Raw genomic sequence first — 22,879 nt, forward strand, 5'->3', positions numbered from 1 at the left:
AGAGTGATAGTTACATTTCCAAATGGGAAAAGAAAACTCTCTCCCTTAAATGGATTCCACAGAACATTATGCCAACACCACTGAGCAAACAGATTATTCTTTGTATTTAGGTTTCAAAAAAGCACATAATTTTAGAAACCAGCATATGGAAAGCAAAAATTTGTGTGCATTTAAATGCAGCTTCATATTAACCTAGAGAATTCACTTTCAGTATATGTCAAAAATAAAGACAGCAATTGCAAATATATATTTATATTAGCTATTTCTATAATGCTCATTTCAGGAGCTTAGAACAAAATACCCTCTTCATATACCATTGGAAAGTCAACTAGTTGATTATAAGCCTCAAAAATATTTTGAAGTTATTACTGAAAATATACTTATTCTCTCTTGTGCTCTCAGTACTTGAAGCTGAAAATGTGAAAGCATTTTTCCCAGCTATTTCCTTACTGCAATTACTTTCTTATAAATAAAAATAGTTATAAGAAGAATACAAGGTATTGCTATGAAGACTAGACAAGCAAAAGTTACTCTTAGAAAAAAACACACATACACAAAATATATATATTTATAGATCTACATCAGCAGCAATCACCTCTTCTTGTATCTGCAACAGTGGCTTCATATCTTCATTTGCTTCACATGGAGGTTGGTTGTCCAGCTGTTAAGGAGACACAAAAGAAACTTTAAGTTGCTGAAGAATCTTTGTGACAACAATTAATATTTTTCGGTTTTAAATAGTTAGAAAATGGTATGTCCAATACTTATTGAAAATGGGAACATATACTAAGGTATACACTCTGAATCGAGCAATCCAAATTTAATGAACAATACAAATTTGAGTTGAATCCAATTATAGCACTGCAAGTATTTCAGGCCAAGTAATATTCCATAGAACATGCACCTTACCAAATTCTTAAGAATTATTTTTAGTATTAGCACAGAGACAGAGTGACAGTTTTTCTAAATTTACCCTTCAGTAATGAAATTAAAATTTGCTAAATAACTGTAACACTATAAAGAACTTTTTTTTTTATCTTCTCTCTGCATATCTTTGTAGGTATCTGCCAATACAGTGGTGTTCCACTAGAGCGTTCCAAGTGTAAACCACAAAATTAACACCAAAATGTGCAAAAATATCACACCATAAAATTGCACAGTGAACATTAATAACCCCTATGGTTTATCAAACCTTTTAGCCAACATGTTCACATTCCAAACTAACAAATAATTAGCCAGGTTGATGTCAAATGCCAACTGTAAAAAACAGTAATCCACATCACAGGCCAGTGCTGTGCTGCCAATACATTCTCACTGCAGTAATTGCATAGCTGGTTTTCGTATTATTCGAATAGCTGATTCCAATTACTAATCACTAATTTGAATACTTTGTTCTGTACCTACAAGTTTTTAAAACTCCTGCTTTTACTTGTATCTCATACAATTATGTTTTGAGGTGCCCACTGGCCCAAGTAGATGCAGTCTGAAGGGAAGGGATTAGAAACGTTTCCTCACAGATCAGCTCTGCTTCTGAAAGGCACTGCTGTGACTTTATGGGCTGTAATGTCAAAGAGAGACTAAATAGCAATTCATCCATAATAAAGTTACTTATCCAACTCATCCAGCAATATATCCCCCCAAAAGAAAAGACAGAGAGAAAAATAACATGAAAACTCCAGAGTGAATCTCATACATTTGGGTGCTTCAAATAGGAACACAGTCACTTCAGTGTAGTCTTGTCATCAACAAGGAGATACATTCTCCGAACATTAACTTAGACATGGTGGGATCCAGTGCCCTGGATCACCTCCAGATGGAAGGGAGCGATTCTCCTCCTCCTTCCACCGATCACAGCGGCATCCTTGCACTTAACATTAGCCTCTGTGAATGCGCTGTTACCCTCACGAGGGGTTGCGCTTTCTGGTTTTAGCTCAGGTACCATGTAATCATTTCTGTGACTTGTCTTCATGGAAGTCAAAAAGAGCCTGCGAACAGCAACAGCATCAGATGCAGAGCTTCTCTTTTCCTGAGCTAGGTTTCACAGCCAGCAGCTGCCCAGTTGCTGCTCAAACACCTTAGCATAAATATCCTGTTCCCTTCACTGCCTTCTGATCCACCATGAGAGAAATGTGCCGGGCTCATAAAGAAACACGGACATTTTTCCCAGGAAGTAATTCAGAAATTATTTCCCTTCCCTGATTTTTATCATCCTAGAGAATTCCATACTTGCTACATAAAAAGAAAGCCATATAAAACTCCTGACACTTATCAAATTAGGAGGTTGTCTACCATCATCTATGACAGCAGGAAAAAAGACCTAAATACCAATATACAAAGCCTTAACATCATGCTCCAGTAAATCAGAATTCTGCAAACCATAAGAAGGAAAAAAATTATACTGCACCTTTTAATTAAGATCTGTAAGTAAATCAATTCCTCCTGAACTTGTACCTAAATGAATAACCAATTATAGACCTATAATTCCAATAGTAATAGCATTGCAAAAAGAAACCAGCATTTGTGCCATCTGCACGAGATAAACTAATTGCTTTCCAGGTATGCATTAGGACTGAATTAAATACATATTTCAGCTTACTTTTTAAGAAAATGCAGACACTTTTTCAAAAAGGCTTCTCTGTTATCAAGACAAGCCTGTTTAGCACCTGACAGCTCCTTGACACCACTTTCTCAGATCTATGAAGGAAGATGACTATACCATATTGTCTGCTTGAAACTGCATAATAACAAGTTGGTAAAATCAACTATTGGCGAGTTAGAAGTTAGGAATGACTACTCTACAAAAGACAGAAACTGGCAATCAAACCTTGCTGAACCTATTCACTAACTTAAAGCTAAACATGAAAGCTATCAAGTGGCTCAGCTGTGCAAACACTTGAGTTTGTACAGCACAGAGAAGAGCTACAGTCATGCATGCTGCAGTTGGATTGCCTTACTTTTAAATCTGATATAGCAGTCGTTGCAGAAGAGTTTGTTGTTTCGGATCCTGACTTCAGCTCCAGAGCGGGATCCACCGAGGTCACATCCACAGGCAACACACTGTATCACACATGAATAATTAGCAACTCCTTCCAAAATACTGAGAAACAAAAATGCTGTTCAAAAGCAGCTCAGATTAAGCTCAACAAAGCTTAAACCATAACCCCACAATCACTAGAAGCAAATGTACAATGATTAGTAGATCAAAATGCAACCAACCCTGAGGAAATATTTTAAGGCAACGACTGGACAATGAATAGCAGAGATACACCAAGTAAGCAAACATAAAGCAGACGATTTTTAGACATTAGTTCATTAAATCTAATTTGAACTTTGGTTTCTCTGAAAACTAAAACTGGTTTGGCACAAAAAAAATTTGTTCTCTACATAGACACAGGAATTTTGGCACAGAACACCTGGGTGTGCTACTTGCAGATTTCCATGAGGCACTACATGCTGTTGGTGTCCTCAGTCCCTTGGCACTCGAAGCAGCAAATATTCAGGCACTCCCAATTTCCTGGGTTTGCATCACCGAAACAAGTTCTGATTTGGAGAGATGGGGCTGATTTAATTTTTCTTGCGTAAACACATAAAGAGCATGACGGCTGCCATGCTAACATTAAACTATTTAGCTATGGTGGCTAAACATGTACTTGCTGTGAATATGAACCACATCTGGAAGGAATGTAATCCAAAACATAATATTCCCCTGACTGAACTTACCAAGGGCAGATAGTTTCCCTGCTTAACCAAGTAATGAATCTTTTGGATGGCACCCAGTTCAACAGCTCATTAATTTTCAGAAATTTGAAAAACAGAAACTTGGCATTTTCTTATGTAGGTTACGAGCTACAGGTAGATTGTCTCACACAGAATACATGTCCTGCAGAAAAGAGAATGGTGACTGATCACTATGGATTTGCCCTGTCCTGTCCCTCCTGCTCAGTTAGGCAGGACCAGGAAGAGCTTGGAGTCAATCTCTAGTAATACTCCAGGTGATGCACTTGAGCTGGGCACAGAAGACAAGTGTTCGGAACTAGGCGCAGAAATCTCTTTCTTGAAGTCAGGGAAGAAGTAGGGTCCAACAGCACCTCCAAGTTATAGTCTGATTCCTCATCTAGTCTGAGGGCAGGGGCACAGGACTGCTTTGCTGTCTTTTGCAGGCAGAAATTTGTTCTTTCAGCTCTGCAAATGTCCCAAGCTGATGGAAATCATGTAAGTAGGTCTAGGTCTCAGTGCTGGGCATGAGCTAGTACACTTAGTTTCTGACTAGGGCTGAGTAGCACTAAACACACCTTTTGGTTTTGTTCTAGGTATTATCCTGCCACGCTGAGCTCTTCCAGCGTGCCTTTACTTGGAAAGCACCACATGAACACCGTCTGCTAAGGTTAGCTTAGAAAGGATGGGTCATCTCAAATTATTCAATTGCCATGGTGCAGGCTGAGATTTTGTTTTTTTTAGAGGAGCTGCTTTCTCTGGGAGAAGTGGTTCAGCGTTTTCTGGTATTTTGCCACATATTTGAAGAAGGAAATCTTTGATCTCACAGTCAATGTGCTCGTCTTACCTATCAAAGTCCTACTTGTTAGCTCTGACATTTAAGAAACACTTCTAGAGTTGAGTGCTGAATGCCTGCAAATGGGATTGCCTCATGGAAATATGCATGCACCACGCTGTCAAGAGTAGAAGGCAAAGCAGTTGATTAGTAAGAATCCCTGTGCATAACACTGAGTAGCCATGCGTGCTCCTGATTAGTTCCTGTTCCTTCACGATGTGACTCCCAGCTCTCACCTTAAAGCAAGGTAAATGATAACAAAGACCAAGAGACTCAATGATCATGGCTGCTCCTTTGCCCAGAATGTTATTACAGTATGAACAGATTTTCTTCCCACTGACTGACCTAAATATAGAATGAAAAACCTTAAAAACAGCTTGAAAATGTTTAAAAGATAAAGAAGGGTTATCAAACACTTTTTGAGATTAAAAGTAAAAAACACATGGGTAAAAACTGGACTATTAGGCTGCTTAGGCAAAATAAACTGAAAATTAATGTTATTTAGAGTAGATCTGAAAGCTAGGGAAAGCTGAAGTGTTATAATGTAGATCAAATTTACATAGGAACAAGTTAAGAAATTCGGTCACATTCTTGGCATATATTTCATTGTATAAAATACTTTCTATAAATAAAAAGTGTACTGTTAAGTTTGGAGAGTAAGAACACAGATTTTGTGCTCCTGCCTTCTTAGTTGTGGGGAACTATCCAGAAGGCTAAGTTTTAGCAAGCACCCCTTCCAAGTCCCACCATCTGCACCTTGTTAGATAAAAGAAGGCTAGTCCTGAATATAAAATATTATGTTAACTCTTTGAATGTAAGCCATACGGAGGTCAGTTTCCATAGATCTACCAAGGTGTTAGCAAATGGAAGTGAGAACAAGATAAGCAAATATGGTCAAGAAGGTAATTTTCTCACATCATAAAGAATGAAAAAACTAGCTAAAAAAAAAAAAAGGGTCAATTTATCACTTAGTGCCTGAGAGTGTAAGAGCTAGTGAAGTAGTGTTCATTGTTGTTATATATAACACATGTAATTTTGTGTGGGATGATTCTCTGGAGTACTACCCCCAAGGTATTTTTAAAATGTTTCAAGTACATAAACCAGCAGAGTTATCTACCCTACCACAGCTGAATTCCATTTTTGTTTCAAAATATGTTGCAATTCTTGCTTTCTCCTCCTAGATTAAAATCAACATCCTACTCTGTAATTCTCCAGGGTCATGGGTTATGAGCATTCCTGAGTGCTCCTCAAGATGATATTGACCACATGCCAGGAAGTGGGGAGGAGAGACCAAGATGAGGGTCATAAAGCGTGGGTTTCAGGAATCTTTTGTTAAAACAAACCAAGGAAAATAAATGTCAGAAATGCCATCTGGAACAGGCTTTTGCTCATCATTTTGGTAACCAACACACAGCTCAGAGACTGCAGATTGATTATTCAAGTTCCTTTGTTTTTTTAACCAATGTCAAGCAGTGATGACAAACCTGGGGAATTTTCTGAGTGACTGGAGTAGGAAGGTAATACCAGCCTGTACTTCCACTGTCCCCTCCAGCCAGAAAACTCCAGGTACTTGCCAATGTTATGGGCAAGAACACTGCTGTAAGCCCAGCATATACACAAAATCTGCTCTTTAGTGCTGGCCCAACATTTGTACCTTCCCGGAAAATGGGCACCCACTCACCTGCTGCGTGTCTGGGACCCTGACTGGGAAGTAGAGAGGGGAGACTGAGCCCGGGGAGCTGTCTGGGATATGGAGGGGGCTCTCGCAGAGGTGGCCACAGGAGGTGCTTTGCTGGAGGAAGGAGTGCACATGTAGGCCCGGTTTGAAGTGGACACCGGGCGACTAAAATCTTGACTAGAAGACAGAGATGAAGAGGATGCAGACTGGTTCAGCCATGAGTGGTGCCTCCACGAGCTCATTCTTGGAGAATCAAGATTGTCCAAAGACTCCCCTCTGTAATAAAGATACAAGCACCTCAAATGTAAATGGCAGTACGGATGGAGCAACAGAGCTATACGCTGAATTGTTTAAGAGAAAGCCATTATCCTCACATTTTTAATATTTTCTAGGATGAATATGTTTGTTTGATGACTCTGAGCAATATTCTTCATGTACTGATTTAAAATGTATGAGTAGCAAATTATGCTTTGTGTCTAGCTATAGTTCTCATGGGAAAAAGCAGCCAAGGGAAAAGAGGTGGCACTTAACAACTACTTTATAAAAGCAAAACACTTCACTGCAGCCTTATCAAGGTGAACTGTATCAAAATCCACAGTACAGCAACAGACCTCAGATACCAGGTTTGTTTATGTTTTCTCCAAGGGATACCAGATCAAAAACAACAATCCACCCAGGCTGGATAGCATCACCCAGGTACAAGGTGTTGGCCCAATAACTAAACACTCTCCTGACTGATAACTCAGCTGTTTCCTGAGTGACAAATCCAACATTCATACACTAAATAAAGCAAAACTAAACTATCCAAACTTTCTGACATATTTCTGTGTTGAAAAAGGTATACTCCTTAGCCATAATAATTCATTTCCAAAACAGGTTGCCATGCTGAAAGTCTTAAACACATCTGTCAATTACAAGGCACACTATTGATTTCCATTGCTGCTATGCCAATCAAGAAATAAGCAGCTGAGTTATTTACAGGTCACATCCACATTCCTTATTTGCAAAAAACCTATTTAATCCCAGCTGTAATACAGCTACTTTCTTCTATCTATGCTACTATGCAGTTTACCTTACAGCATTTCACAGACTCAATTTGTTTCTATGCTCTGTAATACAAGCTGAAGTCCAGAATAACCAAACAAAAATATTTGATGAGAGACAGAGTTAATTTTTAATGTGATTCCTACCTCCTCATACTACTGCTGTACAGACTAACGGGCTCCTTATGTATACTGGAACTGCGCTGCCTAATCCAGCTGCTGTCCGTGTGCAGGGATGTTTTCTTTCTCATTTCCTGAAGGATTTGCTGTCTCTCCAACTCTGCTGCAGACAGGTTTTGCTCCTTCTGAGACTTCTTCTGCGACTCACCCATGTTCCAGGACCTCTCTGAATACTTGCTCTGGGTACCTGTGCAGACAACATGTGCAAACATCAGCTAGACACCTCAAGGCACAAAAGCAGTTATCGTCCTGTCAGCACTCTGGCTTAATTCCAAGAGCTATTGTTCATCACACCATTCACAAGTTATTCCAGTTCCCTTTTACAGCTGGGTAAAACTTGTCAATGCATCATGACTAAAATTTTTTTGTTTGTATTTCCATTAATGTAGCCTTTTATAGAATGATTAAATACATTTTCCTTCACTTTTGAAGTGTATATGCATAGACATTTGTGTGCACACACTCCTCTTTTTAAAAGGGCATGACCTCTTTTAGTGCCATAATTTGGACTCTTCCTCCAATACAAACTGAACCATGTGTAAAATACGTAGTTAAATAATGGGATACCGTCTTTCTGTTTAAGAGTTCATACTCTCTTCTTCTGTAAGTCGTCTCTGTTTACAAGAATTTCTTTCTTTCTTCAAGGCACTAAACACACTGCTTTATATTCTTTATATAGATACAAAGGCGGAGAGGGGAATCTTTCAGATAATTTCTCTGTTATTTGGATTATGTGTTAACTATTGAGTCACAAGGAAATTTACGGAATAGATGGTCTTCAAAAATTTGGAAGGGGAAACAAATAAGCAATCTTTCTCCAATAGGTGTTGACATATCGGAAGGCAACAATCTTTTATTTCCTAGATCCAATACCTATTATTTAGGGTAAAAATAATTAGGAAAATTACTCAGCAATAAGTCATTCAATTGAAATTTCAATCCTTCCAAATGCTGCTCTGTCTATAGATTTGCTCTTGGATTTACTGCTATAGATTATCATTATAAAATACTGTGGAAGTTAACTTTCTCATTAGCTTCAATGACAGTGCTTTAATGTATGAAAGCAATATTTTTAATCTGCAGTACAGCCCCTAATACATCTATGTTTCTTTGATTGCTTGTGATTACTTTTTTTAACCATGTTTTAGACACACAAGTAGCTTGCAGGCATTTTTGACTGTAACGTATTTATAAAACTGGTTTCTTTGCTTTGCACACATTCCTCTAATATAACGAAAGTCATACAACTGAATTGGAGTCCAGGACAGAAGCCATTGTGACATATTGAGAGCTCATGCTCATAACTTCTTGTTCTGTTATTATTGTACTAACTGAAAATATGAAGACAAAAAGTTGTACTAAATACATTCAGCATCTTGGTATGTGCAGCCTTTTTTTTTGTTGACAGAGTCAAAGTATCAAAACAACATATACCTTCAATGATATGACTGCATGATTGATTTACATGAAATCTCATGTAAATACCAGTCATTAAAATTTAGGCATCTAAGAGCCATTTGTAACCACTGCTACTGATGTCTTCAAGAGGGCAGTTAATCATATTTGTCCTCAGCTTTTATGTTGACTGCATGATTTTCCTCTTACTGTTGAAAGTTCATCAAATTGGGGCACAGTATGAAATACAATGCAGCTATCAAAAAGCACTCTGAAAATTAATTTTCTTAGGGTGACTATATGTACACATCTTTTTTTTTTTTTTTTCTCCTACTCTCCCCCCTCCCTCCCTATCCAAAAAAGTTAAATATAATGGAAATTATACAGTACTTACCATTTCTGATTGTGTTGAATTCATTCAGTTCTGTAGTTGATTTTGACTTATTCCTAAGGATATAAAACCATTCATTTCTCTACTTTAATTACAAGACCTCATTACAGACAAAGCTCTTATTGCAGATGATAGAACAGTCATCTTGTTTCTAAAGAAAAACAGTCCCTGTTTTTTCACCATTCCTCCTATCAACAACTTATGCTGTACTTAAAACAAGAGGCAAAAAATACCTAAAGACCAAGAGGATACTAAGGGAAAAAAAGGTCAATATGTCAATATTTAGATGTCAGTAGATAAACACCAATAAAAAGTTAAAATTTTGTACTGAAAATTGTCAGTGCTTCAGGTAGAAGGAACTGACCACTGTACTTGCTTCAACAAAAGCATGTAAAAAACTAAGTCCTTTCCTGTGTAAGTTTTGTGAAGACTACAGTCAGACAAAGAAGTGAGAACTTTCAGAGCAGATTTACAATTTATTTGGCTTCATGAGAAACTTAAATCATACTTCAGCAATGTTACTAGACTGTAAGCAAATCACCTCCTCAAACACTGCATGCAGATTGTTTTTGGAAAAAAATATTGTTGACTGATTATACCTAGCAGCATAATTTTTTAACAAGTTTTAGCCAGGAAATGTCATTCAACAAATGTCATATACAGGAAGACAAATGGCAAAAGATTGGTTTTCTGACAGTACAGAGCAGGAGCTTCACCAATACCTCTGTGCTGTATTATTTGTCTCAAGTAGTCCACCCAATTTTTTAGCTTAAAATAACTCACAAAGGAACAGAAATCCTTTGGTCATAACTCAAAGCTGCTACATTAATGTGTTTACATGTACAGCATTGGCTGCATAGCCACATTTTGAGGGATTCTCATCCTTTATCTGCAGACAAATAAAGCATAAACTACATCATGTCTTGCTTCCTTAAGTTCTTACTGTCTGTCCTATGGTGCAGACCCATTTTATTATTTATTGAAGAAGATGCAACAGCTTCATAGCTGCCTGTAGTGAAGAAAAAAAGCAGTGTCCTCCTCACACATATATGCAATATGTAACTATTTAGTGCATGCTCCTTCTGAAGTTAGATTTAGATCTTCCATTAGCAACAGATCCATTAATTGTACCTTGTAATTTTTGGAGTTCCTCTTTATGTAAGAAAGGTATGCTCACTCCAACTATGAGAAGTGATCAAATACACCGTGGAAGTCATCTTTCAGAACTACTGTGAGATGTGATCCAAAAGAGAGGCTTGATTTGTAAAGTAAGAGATTGTAGCTTAAAAATAACTTGTGTAAATTACAAGGGCAACTATCTCTCTGATAAATATGCTGCTGCTGCCTCTTACTTCCCTTCTTGTTTACTCTCTCAAGTTGCACAACCCTAATTGGGATGACTGCACCTTAGTTTGTAGAGCACGCTATGACACAACCACCGTAGTATCTGAACTTGTTTTCCAGCCCGGTAAGTCTAGTACCACCCACACCACAGTCTTACTTCTCCCAGTAGAATCCCATCGACTAACTGTTGCTTACAACACAGCGTATAATTTGACAAACATTTGGCTGCTTTTTTTTCAGTATGAAAACACGCCATAAAAACTGCAAAACACAGCAGCAAGCCAAAGTATACATATTTAGCTGCCATGACTAAAGTTTATTAGAATTTTAAATGTTTTCTAACACAGAAATGGTGATGCTACAGTCGGTGTTGACATTCAATATCATATGTACCTGTCAGCAAATGACTGGCCAGGTTGCTCCTCAATGGTTTTAGAAACTTCATAACGCTCATAACGCCTATTGGAAAAAGAAGATACAATTATGTTCATATACAGAAAAAGACACACATAGACATAAATAGTTCCTAAGGGAAATATTCAAAAGAGATCCTTAAGGAAAAAGCCAGTTTGAATTAAACACCCCAAACAGTTAAAGTTCTAAGGGGGCTTAATTTAACAGTCAGAAATACAACTGATAAAAGAAGGCAGAAAAAGAAAAGTTGTCAGAAAAACTGGCTGAAATGACATTTTTGTGATGTGACAAGGAATCCAAACATAAGCATGCCAGAATGATTATTGCTGAAGATGTTTCAACTATGTATTGATTGAATTTCTTATTACCTGTCAATGAGAGGATGGCCAGCTCGATCCTCTATTGTTTTTGATACTTCATAGCGCTCATAATGTCTAGAGGCAAAATAAAGATAAAATACATCTTAAAAAAATTTTCTAGAAATTGAGCAAACAGTAAGTATACCCAGAGAAAACTGAGAAATTTCAGATGTGTTAAAAGAATCCTAAAGGCTAAGGTGCTGCAAAAATTACAAGCAACAGTATACAACAGTGATTATCTCATCCATTTCAAAGCCAGGAGGAAAGTTTTGTCCAAGCACAGCAGTTCTCTAAAAATTACATTTTTATTCTATAATATTGTACAGGTGCAGTTTATAAACTCACAAAGTTCCACAGACAACACTCTTCAGCTGCCTGTCCCCTCCCTCAAAGCACTTTGCAGCAAGTATTATGCCTTTGCAGGCATTAATATAACATTTCAGATTTCAAGTCCTATCTTTGGATATCATCTTAGAGCAAATATTTAACACCAGATATTTTAAAGCCCAGTTTCACTGAACTTGCTCCTTTACTATTAAGCAAAACCACCCATGTTTAGCAAAACACATCCTTTGGCAGCAACCTCAGAAGCAATGAAATCCCCATGCACTAAAGAATTTAGATATGCAGATATTACAGCAGCTTAATAAATTACCGCACAAAGTCCTATAATCTTGCAACTGGGACAAGCTAAAACTGTAAAGTTACCCTGGTTCTGCTGCCAAGAAGAACCTGTTCAGCCATTGTAGCATTGTGTCTCTTCTTTGCTCAGCAGGCATATCAGCAGCAGTCATTTAGATTAAGTTAAAGTAACTCTGGATCTTACAACCTCCTCTGCAAATATATGCAGTTTTCTTAATCATATTATCTTCTCCCAAGACTTAGCTTGTGTTATCTTCAGTCATCTCTTATTATATACATAAGAAAAGGAGAAAAACCTCAAGAGAAACCGCAATTCATACACAAGGCAGTAAGGTAAATGCAGACAAAATAAGGGAAAGTTACTGGTTTAATCTCCTGTAGAGGAGATTCAGACAGATTAAACTCCTGTAACTGTAGTCTGAAAACTTCTGGGCAAGAACACAAACTTGTGAACTAATAGGAGGGGATTTGTTTGTTTTTTAAATTAAGCTCTGAAGAAGATAAAGGAGATTAAAAAATAATCTGCAGTGGATATTTCTAACAGGCTATGATATGTAAGCCAGTAACTGTTCACTCATATACCATGATATCCCTCATTGACAAATTAACCCAGTAGTTAAATTGCAATTAAGATTTATTCTTACACTGTTGAATTAAAATGAGAGAGAAATCTGGAAAAATCAGTCACACATTTGTTGGAAAAGTGTTAACTTGGTATTTCTTCTGGAAGCCCTGTATGTTGTTGAGTCACTGGCTCTCAATTTACAGGCTTGTGCAGAATTCTTACAAAATCTTCTCCTTAAGTGTTTCAGATCATCTTCCATTTGGCTGTAGTTACTGTATTTACATCCCATTAAAAAAAAAGATTAAGTAGGGTAATATAGCACTTGATTCATGGGGAAGGACTTTGTGTTATGCCTGATCCTTCTATCTTTTGAAAGAAAGACTATCATATGGTATTGTGCATCTACTGATTGCAGTATGAATCTTACATGAACATCCTTCTATACTAAGGACAGACACACTCCCATTAGAAATGGATTTGAATTTGCAGAAGGAAGAGAAAGTACATCCTATCACAAGTGCACACCTTTGGTACTGAGGCACCTCCACTGACACCTCCCTCTGCCTTTCTGCCTGCTGCCTCTGCTCCTCCATCTCTGCCTGTAGCCTCTGCTCCTCAGCATATTGCTGCTCCCTCTCTTTACGTCGTCTCTCAAGCTCCAGCTCTTGTTCCCGTTCTTGCTCAAAATGCCGGGTTGCTTCTTCCTGGATCCTCCCTTCCTCCTGAAGCCTTCTCCTTCCTTCTTCCTCATGCAGTAAGCCTGCTGCCAGCTCATTTCCTCCATCTCCTTCTCGCTCCTCTGGAGTATTTGCTTCAGGGCTTGCTCTCCAGCTGGACACAGGTGGAGCCTGAGAAGTGACGGATGTTGTATTTAGGGTTAGAACAGTCTGCTCCTGTAGCAAAGAAAAAAAAAAATCATGTTTTTAGGGAAGGGACCTCTTTTTTAACTAGATTGCTCACTCAGAAAAGTTTATTTATTCTATAAGGTAAGAAGGTATACAAATCATCCCCAGAACTTCCAGTGCAAGACACAGGGCACAGTTTGGTTTCACATTGTCCTAACTCAAGAGCTTCATTCCACACACCAGCGTTAGCAAGCACCACAGGCAGCGCGGCCACAACTATGTGAAACATTCTGCTTTCTAAAGTATCTCTTACATGTCAAGCCATCCCTTCCCTACTTAAATACCCATGGAAAACAAACCCTTCCATGATACCCAGCATTTCTCCCTACTATTTTGACTAAGAAACCTGAGACCTACTTAAGAGTGTATGCCCTAAGATATACACTGCAATCTATATCAGACCAATGAATTTCACATGAATCCTCATGTGCAGGAATCTCCCACTCTCTTCCATTCTCCTACCATTTCAAAGTCAAGCCTCAGATCTACCTACTCCATGACTCTTCTCTCAAAGATGAGAAAAGGCCTTTAAGTGGTCAAAAGATGTTTTAGTTGCAGGGAAAAAATAATGTTTATAGGGCCATCAAAACCTCTAATTACAGAAAAAATACAAAATGGTTTACATTCTTGTACAACAAAGTCCTCTAACAACTCAAAAAACTTTCTTATTAACGTCCTAAGCCTTAAATTATGGTCTACTTATTAATGACTCTGTAAACAACTGATCTAGCTTGGATGCTTCAAGCAGCACTCAGCAGTAAAGAAGAGATACCTCAGACAGTTCCCATACTCAGGAAAAAACTCGTTCATCTTCCCACAAACAACAGCCACAAAAGTCAGCATCTACAGAAGCTACACATATTCAGTGTTTTAAAATATATGATTAGAAATCTGAAGCTGATAAATGCAAATTTATCAGATGAACTGTCTGCCAGTAACCAGCCAGACACTTATGAACATGCTTCACAATAAAGTATTGAAGCAGAATTCCAACAAGTAGCATCAGGTGGTAAATAAACAGCAAAAGTGATCATTTATGATCACAGTAATTAATACATGCTGTGACTTTTTGCCAACATATTTTTGTTGTTAGTTCTCTAACTAGCCCATAAGGAAGAGCAAAAAATTCAACATATCTCAAAACATACCACCTACTCTTTCCATTCCATTTTTGCAATCTCTTTCTACCAAGTCATAAACAACAATTTATTTTCCAAAATGAGAAGATAAATGACGTAAAAAGCCTAATTATTTGCCCACTTGCATGCATCTAGTATAAAGGAAAAAAAGCCCTCATGAAACTAGTTAGGGAAGCTTTACTCACAGCCTACCTCATCAAAATACTTGGAGCTCTCTTTTTCTGCTTCTTGCTTAGCTCGTAGCCATTCTTCCCTCAGTTTCTCTTGCTCTCGTTGGTATTTCTCCTGTTAGGTTAGATTGAAGTTAAACATGCAAACAAGAAACATGATTTTTTTTTTATTTTCATTAAAATGTACAAGCGGAATTTAATGCGTTTTTTAACAGACCAAACAGACCAGAAAAAAACCATCCCTGAGCTCCACTAGAATATTAGGTCTGCCACAAATGAAATCCTGGCTCAAATACAATCCAAAGGAGTTCTGTAACTGAATTTTGAGAATCCAGGCTTATTACACACTAAGTCTCACAACAACCAGCCTCATATCTGTAATAGTCCCTGTCTTCCAGTGTAGTTAGCATTTGAACAAAAACCTCAGCTATCTAAGGTATTTCTGGAAAAACAGAGTGGCTGTATTTAACTTGGAATTAGGCACATTAATATGGTAAATATAAAGAGATTACTAAGTGAAATAGTGAGCAAGAACTCTAATTCTTTTGAAATGTTACCTAAACAAAAACCAATCTCTGGACCTTGAAATTTGTCTTATGACTAGATTTGGTATGAAATCAATACACTGTCTTAAAGCACTGCTCAAAACACACAGTAAATGTTTTGGTGGTTTTGTCAGTCATCACTTTTATCTTGGGAAAAGCAAAATATTTAAGGATGTCAAAAGTATTCCTTCTAAGATGCTGGAAATAAGCAAAGAAAGACTTTTTGTTATTTGAGAGTTCATTACTAGGATCATGGGGAAGAGAAAGATCATTATTACTCTGGTCAAATTTATCACTTCAGGACTAAAAAAGGAGAAACAAAGAAAAGTCATGACAGATGGCTGAGTCTGCTCTCAAGAAAGGGGACCCAAGGTTTGCACTCTTTAAAGCCATCTCCTCAGGTATCAAATGGAACATCCAACCCATAACAGAGACCACAGATAAGTTTAGGAAGGTACAGCTGCTGCCTTGCGGAGTTTACAAGCAACAAGGAACAACGAAACATGAAACATTCAAAAAGCAACAGAGCTTCTGTGCTTGTACTTTGACATCAGAGTTTTCTGTTGAATACTGCAAAAGAGGGCACGTACAGAGTAAATGATATTCGTTGATGTCTCTCCTAGCCATCAGACAACAAACTTGAATTGAGTTTGCAGAGATGTGTCTTGCTGAATGTGGTTGAATGTGCTTACACTTTATTAAGCGAAGCTCTTTGCAGAGACGTATGTTTGGGGTTTTTGTGCTACCCTAACACTGCAAACAATGCCCCTTCCCTCTGCAACACTCCCCTCCAGCTCTAGCAACTGGTTATCAAGGTGGTTTTGCATTAGCAGGTTCAGCTTTCTGACTCACAGAGGTCCTGGGAACCAGCCTGATTCCAACTGATTAGCTGATTGCTAAATAACAGGATTCTAGCAGGCTCCTACGCATGGTATTTTGCTGCCTCCTCTTCGTACACGAATACAAGGCTGTATTGTTAATTGAAGGTAAAACTCAGGCTAGAGGCAATTTCCTTAAGGGGAAAAAAATACAATTCATATTCAAAATGAAGACCCCTTAGATCTTCCCTTATCCTTTAAATTGTGTTGTCATTAAGAAGATACCAGCCCTGTGAAGATTGAGCACTTCTGGCTCTAGTGAATACACACTGTGGGTTTGATGTTCACTAAAACATTGTCCTCTTTTTTTTCTGAGTAATTCCTACGGTGTGCAACTGTGCAGGCCAGAAAATGCACCTGAGAGTCTCCCCCGGCCATCAGAAAGAAGAATTGCAGAAGTCCCATGCTACTTTTCCCTCCTTGTTGCTACACACAAGGGATTGACAGCCCATGATTATGGAGATTAATTATACCTGCAATAAACGGTCCTGCTCTTTCTGCCATTTTTCCTGTCGTTTTCGCTCTTCCTCTTGATCCCAAACCCGACGACTAGGAGCGCTGATGGATGGGACTGGGAGCTAATATAGCATAGAAATGAAACAATATTATCCTCATTCCATGAAATCAACACTCCACATTTTAAAACATTTTTTTTAAAGTGAGAAACAGAAACCATTACCAACACTAGAGCTTTATAGTGACAAGGACATAAATTAGCCTTTTCTTAAACAGACAGAAAGCAACCATTCCTTGACAAAGCAAATCTTAGCCAGTACTCACAGATCTGATCAACATTTTAAAGCAGTAGAAAAAGCAATAGAAAGTAGAGGTCTTCTTGAAAAGACTAGGATTATACAACTAACTGTAGTTCACAAATAGTACTTACATCAGGCATTGCAGGCTCTGGGCCTCCTGGGAGATTTGGAAGGCAAAAAAGAGAAATCATTAGACCCATACACAACTACTGCAAGACTTGTGTAACTGTGGCAAGTCAGAGCTTCAGACTAATTTTTGCTTCCTTAGTAAGACATGCTTGCGTTTGCCCTACTGAACTTTCTCGAGGGCAGAATTTATTAGGTGCTTTCAACTAATGTGCAGAATTGTTTAAAAGCTTTGCATGCCTACAAGTGCCATCAGCAATTCCTTGAATTAGCAGCACATCTCCCACTGTAGCAATACAAAGGTTCTTTACTATACATCTCCTATTATTATTGTGAAATCCAACTGTTTAGCATGACCAACACCCAGAATGCTGCACAAGGGTAGAGAAGCTGCTCATTTACTGGCATGAATTAAGAGCAACTGACATCCACTTCTCTATCTCAAAACCATATATTTCTGCTTTCCAACTTTCCTTCTTTCCTACTTCCACAAGCACACTTGAATTCAGTGAACTTGTAACCATTCACCACAAACCTTTTGTTATTTGAGGCTATCACACTTGGCCTTAATCTTACTCATCCTGTGCCAAGATGATTATTGGAGAGAGATGTGTATTATGCTAATATATCAAAAGCTGAGAAAGTGGGGAGAAACACAAATTTAAGTATAATTATTTCTTAAACACCATCACTATTTTTGTTTGTTGACAGTGTACTTGTTACCTAGCTGTCCAAATTTAAGTTTAAAAAAAAGCATGAAAGAAAAAGCTTGCAACAGTTTTCTGAAGTATAATCACATGAAGTTGAAAAAAGATCAAATTTAGGATACAAAAGACTCTAATGAGTCACAGGTTAGCATCCATTCTGTATATGCACAATTTTGTCTTCACTGTCAGATCTGAAGAGCCACACCGAAAATCAGGTAATCAGCTTGATCTATTGCAATTGTGCCAGGAAATATTAAAGGGAAGCACAGACAACACCTGTTTTTCTCCCTTCTTCTCTCACCCCTGTAAGCTTATGCTGAACTCCACAGGAATCTTTAATGTAATTGCAAAGCTAAAGTGTAAAAAGTTTAAAACTAACAAGCTGTACTTTGTTCTCCCCATCAAGCACAAGTGAAATACCTCAAATATGGTTACAAAAATAATTAAAATAAAAACCAAATTTCTTCCAGCCATAAAATAAAAATCAAACAACAACAACAAAACCCCAACATCAACAAAGCAACCAACAACAGAATACCACCATATTGCTGATACAATATTGCAGATACAGCAGAAGTATTTAAAAGCAAACAGAACCACAAACACAGATATATGCTGTGGCACTTCACATATCGCTTCTGGCAAAAACCAGAAATCATCACCACTAAAAGCAAAATCCTGGCCCCACTCAAATCATTGGCAAAACTCAACTGAACTTCCAGTGGGCCAGAATTTCACTCTTTTAGGCTACAGCAAAACAGCAAGGCATACATAGCCCAAAGACAGCATAAGACATACAACATTAGCAGAAGTATGTGAGCTGTGACATGCAAAATGCTGAAAGCAACCTACAAAACCAAAATTGAGTGCTTCATTTATTGCCTTTTTTTAAAAGAGCTAGCATATTAAATTCAAAATTTATATTGGTCTTCTTGGGATCTTGTGACATCACCACAGAGTGGAAAACCAGCATATGCCATTTTACATCAATTTACACAAAAGCACAGAGCTGCAACTCAAATCCAGAGTTAAATACTTCATCAACAGCTCTGAGATCTTCTCTAAAGCTCTGCTGGAATATTCGCAATTATTCTTGTTTTGTAGGTAGTAGCAAACCTGAACAGAGAGTGCCATCCTTCTTACTTCTACCCAGTGGAAAAAAAAGTATGAACAACACAGAAGAGATTTAAACAGCTATAGATAAAAGAGAACACACAAAGACCCATTACCACAAAGGTAGACCCATGAATTGTAAGAATAACCTGATGACCCTGGGAAAAGAAGGGAAATTAATTATGTTGCTTCATGGTAACTGCAGAAACAACACTGAAGAGGAGGAGCACCCAGCACCAGACTTGTTAGGGAGAGTGTGCAGCGGGAACAATTTCATGGAAGTACATGAAATGTTAGCTCTTTGATTTACCTTGTTCAAAAAATTGTGACCGTCTTTTTAAGTTTTTCAAAGAAATAGGTTCAGATGCTATTTGAAAAATACAAAAAATATAAAGAAGTCAATGAGGTGCCTTTTTTTCTAATGACTATAACCACTGGATAAGAAACTTCTGTTAGACCTCCCATATACTGCAACATCACTTCAGAAAAACAAAAAGCCCCTGAAACAAAAAGGAAACCTTAGGAGGTTACATCACATACTAATTTTATTTCATTTTATCAGTAACAACATCCAACTATAAAAACAGCCCAAGTGCCAAACTTGGACTCAGATTCTCTCTGTCTAATTTAAGCATCCTTGTCTGGGATGCCAAATCAGAATGAGGAGCCTAATCACCATTCAAGGTCACAAGAAAACATCTCCAGAGGGCAAGTGATATCTTGGGTGAATTCTGCTATGAATTGCCATATATATTCAAGTTAAAATTAAATAGAAAGTTCCTACTTAAGGAACTTTCCATTAGGAAGTATACATACCTGGTTTCTCTCACTGCTGTCAAGTAAGGCTATAACTGCTCATAGCATCATATGCAATAATTCTTCATACCAGAATCAATATTGTTCTCCAGGAATAAAAGTAAAGTAGTAATATTGAAATCAGCCACTACTCCAAAAACCTCACAACTGAGTGAGGCAGCCAAAAATAGCAAAAAGTTGAGTACTTCACACTCTTCCTGGGCAGCAAAATAAATCAATACTCATACTGACTCAGTCTCCACACAGTGCAGTAGCAACTACCATAAATCATGTGCTTCCTTCTCTTTCACCCCTACCACACAGTAAATTTACAGCCACTAATGCAGAGACAGGGGGGTCCATTGCAAGTTTGTTGTCAGTTCTCAAACTGCCTAGCACATTGTGGAAGCAAACTACACCCAGTTTGGATGCAACAAGATCTCCGTCATATCTGTCCGGCTTTCAGTTCATTAAGGTCTCACTTCATCCACTGTAAAACGCTTGCAGTCATTACAGGTTTATTGTCTGTGTTTGTCACAAACCACACAATTAGCAGATGAAAAGCAACAGTGGTTTACCTCTTTGTTCATTAGAGCCAAGATCTCCTTGCATTCCGTTTATCAATTTTGTTTCTGTATCCTGAAATAAATAAATAAATAAATGTCTTAGGCTCATTAGATTTGTGGAAGCTTATCCAACTACACATCTTTCCTGACAGGAAATATATATCATGAAACACTTCATAATGCTTTTATAGAAAGATACAAAACAATCTAAAATTTCCTTAGTGTATCTTATAATAAAGCAACTGCAGGCATTTGAGGGAATCATTAACCAGATGTGAACTGCTGTAGAAATAAAAACCATTAGTTTCCAAGAAAATGCCAGAAGCCAAGATCTTCCTATTTCAGCTCCTCAGCAGGCAGGTTTTTATTTACAAGTAATTTGAAAGCCCATATTCTCCTGTTCCTTGGGGCTGCAACTTCCATTTAGGCTAATAATGCAGGTCAAAGTCTTCTCTGGAGAATAAACACTCTATATGTTTTAGTCAAAAAATAGTCTGCATATATTTTAATATTTATCATTCACCAGTGTTCACTCATGAATAGACAGTAGCAAGGCTTTAAAACATCTTATTTACCTTAATACATACATAGCTACATCTCCATATTTCAGATGCAGGGTCCTATACTTGTATTGCTTAAGGAACATAAGATTTACAAGTTCTTTTCTCCATCCTCCCACTATCAAGACATTACGTTTTTTCTTCCTCCCCCCAAATCCCATGAACCTTCAAAAACATACTCACAGAACTTTGAAGGCTGCTGGAGAAATCTCTTTTTGTGGATACGGTGGAAACATTTGAAACTTTTTCTCCTGAAGTTGCATCAATCCATTTATTTTCAGATGTACCTATAATGTTGGTACCCATACTGGTGAGATTGAGGATTTTATGCCTTACATGTGGCAGGGAAGGCAGGTCTTTGCCCCAGTCTTTTTGGTATGTGGAGGATCAAGAAATTAATATAGATAGTAACGTCAAAGAACAGAACAAGAGCTAGTGAAAACACATTAAAATAACACAAAACCACACATAACAGAAGAGGGAGACACACAAATCAGGTGGAATTTGTGAAGACAGGAAAAAGGGCATTTATAGCAGACCGCCTTCCCCAAAAATGCAAGTGTTAGTCATAAGCCAGGTAAAAGTTTGCCAGATGCTTTGCTGATATGCACTACAGCAGCTGAACACTAAAGAGCAGTTAGCGTCCATTGGAAACTATTTCATTAGCGTTAGTAAGGATTGAGAAAATTCTGCCAACTTTACCCACTCGAGGCACAATGAGACTCATACACTATATCCAGGGAAGGGTCATTTTCACGTCCATGCTCATCAGGAAGCACAAAGACAGGGAAGAAAAGGAAGTCTAAACTAAACTAGCAAACCGATGAGGCAAAGACACGATGCTCTTCTCACACACTCCATCATTTCTCCCTGTCCTACCCTTACTATTGAAAATTTTATTCAATTAGTTCTTTGCCACTAATCTTACTCTTCAGTTGTATTAGGTCCTATAAAGTGATTTGTTTCTTGTCTCTTCATCACCACACTGTTATTTCCTCAGTTTGCTAGTAACTTATTCTACCTACCTTCCCACTAAAACAATGTTTTGTATTTATACTGTGAAGGAAGTCACTGGTCACACTTCCAACTCTGCAAAAATTATCCTACAACTTTGAAAGGGTTTCCTGATTAAACCCATGGCAAGTCTAGAGATGCTACAAGGCTGTCAGCCAGGATGGAAACCCTCACTACCCAGAATGGGTAGTACCATCCGGGAGAGATTACAGCACCGCAGTATTTGGGTCAATGGCCAGAATCATAACACACAGGCACTACATCACCCACAAGCTCATCTTCACTTGAAATGCTCCCTGAAGAAAGGAACACAAGATCCTCCTTTCCTGAAGAAAGAGCTGGAGATTGAGAGAGGGGGTCTTTAAAAATTACTATCCTCTACAGACCAGACCCTTTTCATTCTTGTGGTATGGCAGGAAAGAAAATGTTAGATTCCCTTTTGTGATGGTTGCACACTTTTTTACCTGACCATCCTCTCAGAAACAGGCCAGAGCACAAGAGTGAGGTCAGTAGTTCAGTGTTTTGCAGATTTTCTTGTCAAGACATTTCTAATGCACAAGCAGTTAAAAAGCCAAGTTGTGTTAAAATGCAACAGACATGCTGGCAAACTACTTAGCTTAGATATGTATTACTTCCGTAAGCGTAATAAGGACTCTCAGCTGTCAGGTACAGCAGAGACAAAGCTTATTTGCCTTACAGAGCATACAGTATCTGCCTGACAAAACAACTCACCGTTCTTTCCATATCGTCTGACATCCATGACTAGGTTTCCAGTTTCTAGTGCTCTGCTGATGGCCTCTTCCCACTGACTGTAGTCCATATGAGAAACCTTTGTGCCGTTGACAGCAATGATCTCATCATCTACATGCAGTTGACAAAGTGCCGCAGGGCTGCCTGCAGAAAACAGAAGAAAACTGTAATTATGTCTCCGTTAATATTTTTCTTTTTATCACAGTTGTCACTGGAAGAGGGTGGATTAGGGAATCATTCAAAGAAATGCTTAATGGTGGATATTTAGAAACTCCCAGAGATATTCACTACACTGT

At 38.0% G+C, this 22,879-nt stretch overlaps 1 protein-coding gene across 14 annotated transcripts in view; it reads right to left on the bottom strand.

The window, feature by feature from the left end:
- LMO7 (LIM domain 7) overlaps positions 1–22,879 on the bottom strand; it is a 97,380-nt gene that overhangs the window by 97 nt on the left and 74,404 nt on the right. For 8 of the 14 annotated variants that reach the window (XM_017725825.1, XM_017725823.1, XM_017725821.1 and 5 more), the window contains 16 exons: positions 22,566–22,727; positions 21,003–21,187; positions 20,272–20,332; positions 19,209–19,265; positions 17,084–17,109; positions 16,671–16,775; positions 14,797–14,889; positions 13,086–13,453; positions 11,363–11,428; positions 10,974–11,039; positions 9,240–9,292; positions 7,418–7,637; positions 6,231–6,503; positions 4,786–4,894; positions 2,955–3,057; positions 1–661 (listed from right to left, as the gene is read on the bottom strand). The exon at positions 1–661 is cut by the window's left edge and continues 97 nt beyond it. In XM_017725825.1, the coding sequence (XP_017581314.1) occupies positions 639–661; positions 2,955–3,057; positions 4,786–4,894; positions 6,231–6,503; positions 7,418–7,637; positions 9,240–9,292; positions 10,974–11,039; positions 11,363–11,428; positions 13,086–13,453; positions 14,797–14,889; positions 16,671–16,775; positions 17,084–17,109; positions 19,209–19,265; positions 20,272–20,332; positions 21,003–21,187; positions 22,566–22,727 (1,970 nt within the window). In that variant the 3' untranslated portion in view covers positions 1–638. Of the gene's footprint in view, positions 662–2,954; positions 3,058–4,785; positions 4,895–6,230; positions 6,504–7,417; positions 7,638–9,239; positions 9,293–10,973; positions 11,040–11,362; positions 11,429–13,085; positions 13,454–14,796; positions 14,890–16,670; positions 16,776–17,083; positions 17,110–19,014; positions 19,057–19,208; positions 19,266–20,271; positions 20,333–21,002; positions 21,188–22,565; positions 22,728–22,879 lie in introns of all 14 variants that reach the window. The other 6 variants (XM_017725827.1, XM_017725819.1, XM_017725816.1 and 3 more) reach the window with 5 other exon arrangements.

The sequence above is a fragment of the Corvus brachyrhynchos genome, unplaced genomic scaffold, assembly GCF_000691975.1.
Source record: "Corvus brachyrhynchos isolate BGI_N302 unplaced genomic scaffold, ASM69197v1 scaffold121, whole genome shotgun sequence".
Taxonomy (NCBI): Eukaryota; Metazoa; Chordata; class Aves; order Passeriformes; family Corvidae; genus Corvus; species Corvus brachyrhynchos.